Source organism: Thunnus maccoyii, chromosome 6, assembly GCF_910596095.1.
Source record: "Thunnus maccoyii chromosome 6, fThuMac1.1, whole genome shotgun sequence".
In the NCBI taxonomy this organism is placed as follows: domain Eukaryota; kingdom Metazoa; phylum Chordata; class Actinopteri; order Scombriformes; family Scombridae; genus Thunnus; species Thunnus maccoyii.
The window spans coordinates 13,664,766-13,674,207 of NC_056538.1; the positions used below are offsets into that span (position 1 = coordinate 13,664,766).

Genomic DNA, 9,442 nt, shown 5'->3' on the forward strand with positions numbered 1-9,442 from the left:
TGACGTCATCATGAGGAGGAAGTATTGGTAACATTGCAAGCGGAGCGTTCAGAGCAGGCTGATTCAACTGTTCAACTCAAGTTTTGGCCTTTTGACCATGTTTAAGATAGACATTCGACAGTATAACAGTATAAAAATAACAGAAAATCAGAATGTTCCCTTTAATATGCTGATGCAGCCAGATTTGTTTTGGAACTGTGTTTGAGGTGAAAAAAAATGCCATATGTTTGTCTGTCACTTATCCAAAACTTGTTTAAATGATTTATCATTTAACTTATGAGTTGCTACAAGTTGTTACGATCTTCTCACTTTGGAGACAATGCTTAGTGGCAAATAATCGTTCAACGTGTGTGTGTTAGCAGAAAGCCCTGGAACAAACTATCTACTGGGGATAATTTTCACATTTACACTTTCAGCACTTGATGGATGAGTTTTCCAAATTTACCTAAAGCTTTGTTTATTCCTGTCGCTGTTTTAGCAGTTAAAACCTTCAAATTAAATATGACAGGTTCCATTACTCATACAAGATTTTGATTATTGGTACAGTATAGGCCTTTGCACCAAGCAGAGGTACAGTGAAGGAAACTGGCTGAACACAGGAGCTTGGCTGACTCTCTCCTTGTATAATGACTTTGGCAGAAGAGAGAGGATAAATCTGTCTCGAGAGATGAGAGAGGGAAAAACGTTGAATAACAACAGAAGAGTTGTTATTAAACGTTTTCACTGAGGAGGATTGAAGCAAAGGATGTGAACGAGAGAAAGAGAAATGTATAGGAGGAAATTTGTTTAGATCTAATGTCTTCTGTTCCCAATCTGTCACTCTGAGGTGTGAAAACCAAATAGGCCATGTCAAAACAAACGCGCGGGAGAGCTACCTCTAACAAACAACGACACATTCCTGTGAAATGTCTTAGCAAGAGGAAGGACTGTTTAAAAACCTCTGGAAATCAGGCCCCTCCTCCAGGGAAAATGAAAGGAATCAAACGGGAAAGTCCAAGCAGTATGTGTGTGTGTGTGTGTGTGTGTGTGTGTGTGTTTGTGAGCATGTGGGGGGTAGGAACCAAATATCCTCTGTTCACCATTCTGTCTCTGCGGGACTCTTTCAAAATACTAGCATGCATCCTCCTGTTTGTGTGTTGACGTAATGTAAATCACAGGACAGTAGAAAGAACAGATGGCGATGGTAACAAGACAGAGACTAAAGGTTAAATCAGATACACGCTTATGTGTTTACCGTTTAAACCCAGGTTCCCTGTACTCCAACAAGACTATTTAGTTGCACGGGTATAGTGATCTCCATTAGATTCTGAACTGTCCTGTTTTTCCTGCCTTCAGAGATGTCTTCCAATTCTTCAACAGATACATTTTCCTTTTAGTTTTATTTTTCTAAAGCTATTAATCTTTCAGGCACATTTAGAAAAAAACAGATTAGATAAACAGAACTACACTTCAACCTTAAGCAGACTGAAATATTGTAATATGTGACAAAATTTGCTCTAGCACCCAGCTTAGCTTTACGAATATCAAAACTGCAGATACTCACATTAACATACAGTTTTTACTAATTGGAAGCTCAGCTTCCGCAACCTTCACGGGAAACCATTCCTCCCACAGAGCACTTCTTCTACCTTTAACTACCCAGAGACCCCCACAGAGCAGCCTCATCCAATCACAGCCACCCTACAGGCTCATACTGCTTTTGTAAAGTGAAAGCATAAGGTCTGAACTGGGCCCATTAAAAGCTTTAACAACATGTAGGTCAGTTCACAGACTCCCAAAGCTATACACTTAGCTGACTGCTGTAAAAAAAAAGTGGATAATTCAAGGAATGGATTAGTAGAAGATGCTAGTACACATGACCAAGTTTATTTTACCCATGGTGAATGCTCATCAGATGGGAATGAAAACTCACCATACTGGCATCTTGGCCCTTTGAAGCCCTCTGGACACTGGCATATAAGGTCTCCACTCTCTGCACATTTCCCTCCATTGAAACATGTATTGGCACTACACACCCCTGCGGATACCACATATAAGGATTTTGATGATTTAAATGTTGTCTGAAATATCAAATTGATATATAAACCAGCCTCATATCAAAACTAGCCCTATCTAATACTGAAATGCTAATACTCACTATACAAACAGCCCGGCTCTTCACCCTTCTGTGTCCAGCCAGGGCAGCACTTATAGACTGTGCGCAAATCCATGCTGTACACCTGCCTGTAGGTTGTGAAGTACGCTGTCCTGAGGAAGAGAAGCTCTGTTACAGGTGGGATTTTATGGTTGTTGCATTATAGGATTAAACATATTATGAGGATATTCATGAAAATAATATGGATAGTCAAGTGTCTGTGCATTGCAAAAGAGCAGCTGCTCTCACCTCCTCTCGTAGCCCATACACCATCTGTGGCTTGTGCAGCCCTGCTTCCACACCTTAACCATGCGAGTAAAAGCCTGGACACACGGCTGAGGGGCCCCCAACATGGACATCTCCTGGTCAGCACAAACATTTGGCCTGTGCACACAAAATGGAGGTGGAGATGGACAGATGTAATCAAAAATACTGCTTTAGGGTTAGAATTTGTGATACATTCTAAAAGAAGGATTACATATTATGCTTTCCAAAACCAGCCTGTGAGTACTTTATGCTGCATGTGTCATGTTTTAGTAGGAGATATCTGAGAGACTATGAGCTGCCCATGGTGGTCTAGGTCTGCTGCAGAGCTGAGAGATGTATGCATTTTTAACAGACATGATCTTCCACATGTTCTACACATGTTCTGTTGCATGAGCTCATCACACACGTTCTTTGTCAAACAACTAGCTTATACAGCTTCCTGCATGGTGCAATATGCTTGATTAAGGTGCAGAAAAAAAAAAAAACGATCCATGGCTCCAGACACTGGCTACAACTCTCAATAAACAACCAATTAAATTCCACAGGAAATTAAGTTTTTTGTTCTCCATAATTGTTTGTTTGTTCATGTGCATGCATGCACTTTTGTGCACATATTCATTAAACAGCACAGTGTTTTTTACTGAGCAGCACTCCATCATAAATAGCGTGCATACCGTTGTGTTGTCAGTGCAGGTAAACTAACCAGAGGTGTCCTCCTTCAAGAACCATCTGGCTTCAATACTGAACAGCCTGAAGTTAATTAGAGGAAGTACTCGGCTTCTCCGGTAATGAAAACGATTCCTTCAATCGTGTACAGTACCCTCTATTTATATTCGGAAACCTCTGGTCCAGTAGTATACAATAAAATCACATTCCACTGGAGGCTTTGCAGGAGCAAGAGCTGCTATAAAACACACATCTTAACTCATAGGGGACCTGAAAGAGCGACTCCTAGTGGGCATTAGGCAGAGTGAACAATAAACTATTAAAATGACACAGACAAAAGTACAGTTGTTTATAAAACTTAGACTATGCCTTAAAAATCATAGTACTTTGCTTCAGTCTTGTGTTAAAACATGTAAACGTAAAACTTTCTCCTTCATCCGATTCATTAATAAACTCGAATGTATTTAAAAAAAAACAAAAAAAAAAACAAGGGAGACGATCTAAATTCCAAAACTTTACTTACATGCCAAGTTGCAGCTCCAAAGATGATGCGATGTGCATAGTGCTGAATGATATCACACACAAAATGAAAATATCTGGGGACATAATTTCTGCCAGTTAGGACGCGGAGAGAAGTAGTCAGTCGGCGCAGCCTCTGTGTCCATCAAATGAAGAGCATCCTGACATGAATGGAAGTCCGTTTTAAGACATGACTCAAAAGTTGGCTGTTTGTCTTGCAGTGCTATTTCCACTGATCCAGACGTGATTTCCCGTTTACTGGGTGGGCAGATGAGGGTCGACTTGTCTCATGTCAATCGCAGCTCTTGAATGGTTTCGGGTAAATGCACCACCCACAGTCACTGAGGGGCCAGCTCCCAAAACCCCCAGCGACACTGACCTGGACATGTGGGCGACTATTTCAACACGGCCAGTCATGCTTTTATCATGTCCGGGATAAATATAAAATGCGACAAAATGTAGGCTTATAGTTGTTTAAGTGGAAATTCGCACTGGAAGTTTTATTTGAAATGTGTTGAGAAATTCTGATCCCTTTGTGTATGAAAATGGGAGTGGATTAAGCATTCTATAAATATTAGAAACACCTTTCAGTAACCTATAACGCAGCCCAATATGTACCAAAATGAAATCGAGAATAGGCAAACACATGATTTTAATGCATTTAATTATTCAATTGATCCAACTTAAGGAAATTAAGGAAAACCTATGGAAAACAAAAACAGATGCATAATTGTTTTTGTACTTTTTAGGTAGTTGGTAAGTAACCCTACAAAACCTGAATAATATGTACATTATGAGCATCCACGAGGCCTATATAGCCTAAAATATGAGACATGAAAATAAAAATAATAAAAATAAAAATAGATATTATACACAGGCAGCAAGCAGTATTGCATATGATACATAGTATACTAATATTGTATAGTATATATAGTAATAGTAACAGTAATTAAGAGTAGGCTATATTACATTGTATTATTGAAATTTGATAGGTTAGATACTAAAGAAATTAAATTAAATTATATTGGCCACCTTGTACATCCAACCATAAACATAACCTATATAAACTTGATCCGAGCAGTATATCCATATCTTACTCAGTATAACCATACCCAGATATTTTAGGGCGTAATAATAATAATAATAATAATAATAATAATAATGATAATGATAATCATAATCATAATCATAATCATAATGTTTTTAAAATAATACTAAAAATAATACTAAACAAATACAATAGGGTTCCAGTGGCTTCGCTTCTTGGACCCCTAAAAAGCTTGTTTAAATTTGTAGCCACAAACAAATCCTCATGAAAAAATACTGACGCCATACTGACGCAGACACTATAATTTCCTTGAAACAAAACATTCAGGTTATCTAAACATGGATGTTTAACTGTGGGAGATGTCAAGTCACCAGGGTAGGCAGGTGTCTTCAAAATGGTGTTTGTGTACTTGTCTGTAAAGAGTCCAAAAGCCCAGATGAGTCTGCTTTGCATCACAAGTCTGCTGGGCCAAAAGGCTTTGGATCCTTGCAGGTCAGGAGCCGGGCAACTTCACTTTAATCCTCCACTGCTGCTTCGTGTTCTTCAGCAATCTGAATGACAGCTTCTGTAGATGACAGAAAAACAGTGTGTAATAGCCAAGCTATGATGTCTTTTAAAGACCGTAAAACATAGAAGTAAGCTTTTGTAGAATAGGTTACACTTAACAAGATTTTAATTACCTATTGCAACAAACTTTTAGATACATCTTAATAGCAATCTTAGCCATCACAGGGAAAATGCAAGTTAAAAGAATATAAAGGAAATAGGATGTGATGTAAAAATGTTGATGAGCAGTACCTTTTGAACAGACTCCAGCGATGTTGTTTTCTCCTGATATTCAACTGTGAACATATAGTAAATGTGAATAGGACAGCCAAGGTGGTGGTGAAGTCAGGTCTCCATTAACAGCATCTATTTGGTTGTATACAGGATCTCAGGTTCGGGTTCTCCTGATGAGTAAAGTAATATGTCTTTATAACTTTCTTCATCTTCATTTTCTGGCTGGTTAGCTGTAGTTTATTTTTTCTCCACCATTTAGCCATTATGTACAGTGTTCGATCATGTATTGAGGTTTACTTAAAGTTGCATTCATTGAACTTAGTATGCTGCATAGGGCTGCAAGACAAGCATATCTTGCAAAAAGAAAAGAGGTAATACATCTTGATAAACTATAATACAAGTCTGGATAACAGTTTATTTTGCAGTTATTACTTTTTTTTACAATAGTCAGACCTTTCAGATCTTTAAATGGGAATATGCAAGTTTATTAGTTCTCATGTTTTATAGTTATCAGAGGAGGAAGAGAGAGGGAAAATTGTGAATCTCCCATCAGCCAACTGTCCAGAACAGACAAGGAAAAAGTGAGGCAATTTCATACCTGAGTCAATGGATACAACTCCCATAGAACTCCCACGAGAGCTTCAACCTAACCCTTCCAACATTGATAGAGAGAATATTGTCAGTGTAGATGTACAGCAACCGAGAGCATTCTCAACGCCACAGAGAGTAGCGAGCAGTAGAGAAGAAAGAAAGCAAGAGAAGAGAGAAAACAAAGTTGTGCAGTAAAATGCACAAAATGAAAAGAGAAATGGAAACTGCCAAAAGTGCATTTGAAAAATTATGAAAGTGCACACAAAGATGCAGAAGGCAAATTCTACAACTGAAGGGAACAGATCAAGGATTGCAAAGAAATTGGCCATCCAAAGAAAAGAGAGTTGTTGTCTTCTGCTGAGATGAGAACAGTCGCTTATTGCCAGGAAGAAAGGATACAGTCACAAAAAAACAAAAACAAACAACAGGAGTGTGTGTTAGTTAAACCCTTGACTGAACTCATTCTGCAGTATAATTCTGAAATGCAAAATTCCCACAGGCTGTCTGACAGACAGTTTGTTCAATATTGTCCTTTCTTTATAACACAGCCAAAAGTACCAAACAGGAACACTTGTGCATGCTTGGACCATGAGAATGTCAAACTCTTGACTGAAAAAAATGCAGGAGAAAGGTCTTCTGAAAACTGCTAGCATTTCTTAGCTGTTGTCCTCAAGCGTGTGCAGTCCAGACAACAAGTCTGGCATGCTTTGTTCTGTACCGCGGCAACTTTTTTTTTTTTTTTTAAAGTACCTAGTAACAACTTTAGATACTTTTAACATTTATTTGGAACCTTTTACAACTTTTGAAAAGTGACTCAAACGCTAAAATGCACACATTTTCCCTCACACACAAAAACAATTTTCTTTGTCACACACTCAGTCTATGGCTACATCCACACTAATATGTTTTCATTTTAAAAACACATAACTTTTGCTACATTTATGCCTAACGTCCACACCACCCTGGAATTTTCAAATCCATAAAATGGAGAGTGAAAACGCTGCTGACCCCATTTTAGTTTGAAAACTCCAGGATTGCGTTCTAGACTATGTCCACACTAATATGTCTATGACTAATATCTCAATCCACACAAGCCTTTTAGCACCGTTTCAAAAGTAATCTCTGTCCATATTAACACACCTGAAAACGCATGTCACATGACCATTCACACACACACTGGGAATGCGTTTGCAGGTGTAAGCAGCTCAGCTCAATAGCCAGTTATAGGCAGCAGCAGCAATCATTGACTGCAGTAGCAGTAGCATGTGTTTGAGATGAAGATGGCGTATGTTATAAAATGTTGGTACACATGACAGATAATAAACTGGGCATGGTGCTAAGTTTAATAGAATTTGGGATACTGGCCAACTTCTTTCAGTGTCCGTTCTAAAACCAGGAAATGACCCCTCAGATGCTTCTAGCTACTGTCCTATTGCCATAACTTCCCGTTTATGTAAAATCATGGAACAAATGGTCACAGAGAGATTAACATTTTTCCTAGAAAGTAAAGCTCTTTTGTCTCCCTATCAAAGTGGGTTCTGTAGGGGTCAGAATACAGTGGATTCTGTATTGTGCTTAATATGAAAATCAGGAAAGCAGAGATGAACAAGGAAGTACTGATAGCTGTCTTCTTTTATGTGGAAAAGGCGTATGATATGCTTTGGAAAGAAGTGCTGCGTATTAAGTTGAAGTCATTGGGAATTGGTGGTAGAGCATACTGTATAATTGGGTTATGGACTTTTTATTTGACAGGAAAATACAAGTAAGAGTAGGTGCAGAATACTCCAGTGTATTTACAGTGGAAATGGAACTCCGCAAGGTAGTATATGTAATCCGTTCTCATTCAACATAATGATCAATGACATCTTCTCTCAGGTTGAACAAATTGTAGGAAAATCTTTGCACGAGGATGAGAAGGGTTCTGTGGATAAGAGGCCGCAATGTATCTTAAGTCAATAAGAAAATGCAAACTGTAATAGTTGAAGTGGGAAAATGGGCAAGTAAACGGGGAGCCAAACCATCTGCAGCAAAAACACAAGTAATTTGTTTCTCAAGTTGGCATAAAATTGCATCCATCTCCTTAAAATTGTATGAAAAACCTCTTGGGCAAGTAAAAGCAATTAGATTTCTTGAGGTTTGCTTTGGGAAAAGCTCACATGGAGTGTTCATTTGGATAAAGTTAAGAACAAATGTAAAAAGGTCATAAATAAACTTCATTGTTTGTCAGGACAGGAGAGGGAAGCAAGTGAAGCATCGCTACAAAATATATATTGGGCACTCATGAGATCTGTCTTGGGTGGGTAGCTTGCATGTCAGCAGCAGAATCAACATCTCCAGTGTCAGCGATGCAGGTGGAAATGGGAGAAATACCTTTATGGATCAGAAGAGTGAAGTTAATGCTGGCATACTGGGTTAATCTCCAGAGGCAATGTGATACACATCCTGCCAAGAGTGTTTAAATAGACTGCTGGGAACATAATGAGACTCAAGATTTGGGTGGATTGGTGATGCAAAGGCAGAAAACATATGATTATATCAATTACAGTACAGCCCCACAGTTTCAATTTCTTGCTTGACTCCCTGATTATTCACCTTGCCAAGTAAAGTCCTCAACATACAGCAAGAATTGAAGGACAAGTCAGAGCAACTTCCAGTATGGTGCATAGTCCAGAAGTAATTTGATCAGCATTTTTCACACTCATATTCACAGATGGCTCCAAAGATCCTGAGACAGAGTGTGAAGGTGCAGCAGTATATATCCCAGTGAGTGAGTCATATATTAAGAAAACGGTATCAGACCATTTGTCAGTATATACCACAGAGCTATTGGCAGTATTATTGGCCCTGCAGTGGATAGAGGAGACGGAAATAAATAACACCGTTATTGCATCTGACAGCTTTTCAGCACTAACAAGCATAAAATCTGGCAGATTGTCATTTGGAACGGATACTGTCAATAAAATATTCCTTATAATGTACAGGATGGAAATTACGGGTATATCTATGTGCTTCATTTGGGTTCCTGCTCATGTTGGTGTGGAAGGAAATGAGCAGGTGGATATTCTGGCCAAAGAAGCACTCAGAATTAAGCATGAAGACCTACAAGTTCCATTAAGCAAAGCTGAAGTTAAGACATTCATTCAGACACATGCACAATCAGTATGGCAGGAGTATTGGGATGGTAATGAAACTGGAATACATCTATATTATATACAATGACATGCTGGTGCCGGGAGGATGGCGGGCTGGAAACGAGGGGAAGAAAACATCATCACTCGTCTGAGAATAGGTCACAGGACTTTTCATTGTAAGGTCTCTTGAGAAAGACAACAGGCAAGATATACTGTGACATTATTAAGTTTTTAAAAGAAACTGATTTAACTAAAAAAATCTACAGTTTTTTTTTTTTTTTTTTTAATTTCCTGCATAATCTCTTG

At 38.6% G+C, this 9,442-nt stretch overlaps 1 protein-coding gene across 4 annotated transcripts in view; it reads right to left on the minus strand.

Annotated features, from left to right (window-relative positions):
* megf6 (multiple EGF like domains 6) overlaps positions 1 to 3,965 on the minus strand; it is a 61,726-nt gene extending 57,761 nt beyond the window's left edge. For 2 of the 4 annotated variants that reach the window (XM_042415122.1, XM_042415119.1), the window contains exons 1-4: positions 3,591 to 3,965; positions 2,384 to 2,518; positions 2,138 to 2,247; positions 1,913 to 2,017 (exon numbers count right to left, since the gene is read on the minus strand). In XM_042415122.1, coding sequence (XP_042271056.1) covers positions 1,913 to 2,017; positions 2,138 to 2,247; positions 2,384 to 2,518; positions 3,591 to 3,673 — 433 coding nt within the window. In that variant the 5' untranslated portion in view covers positions 3,674 to 3,965. Of the gene's footprint in view, positions 1 to 1,912; positions 2,018 to 2,137; positions 2,248 to 2,383; positions 2,519 to 3,075; positions 3,309 to 3,590 lie in introns of those variants that run through there. The other 2 variants (XM_042415120.1, XM_042415121.1) reach the window with 2 other exon arrangements.
* Positions 3,966 to 9,442: the final 5,477 nt, after the last annotated feature.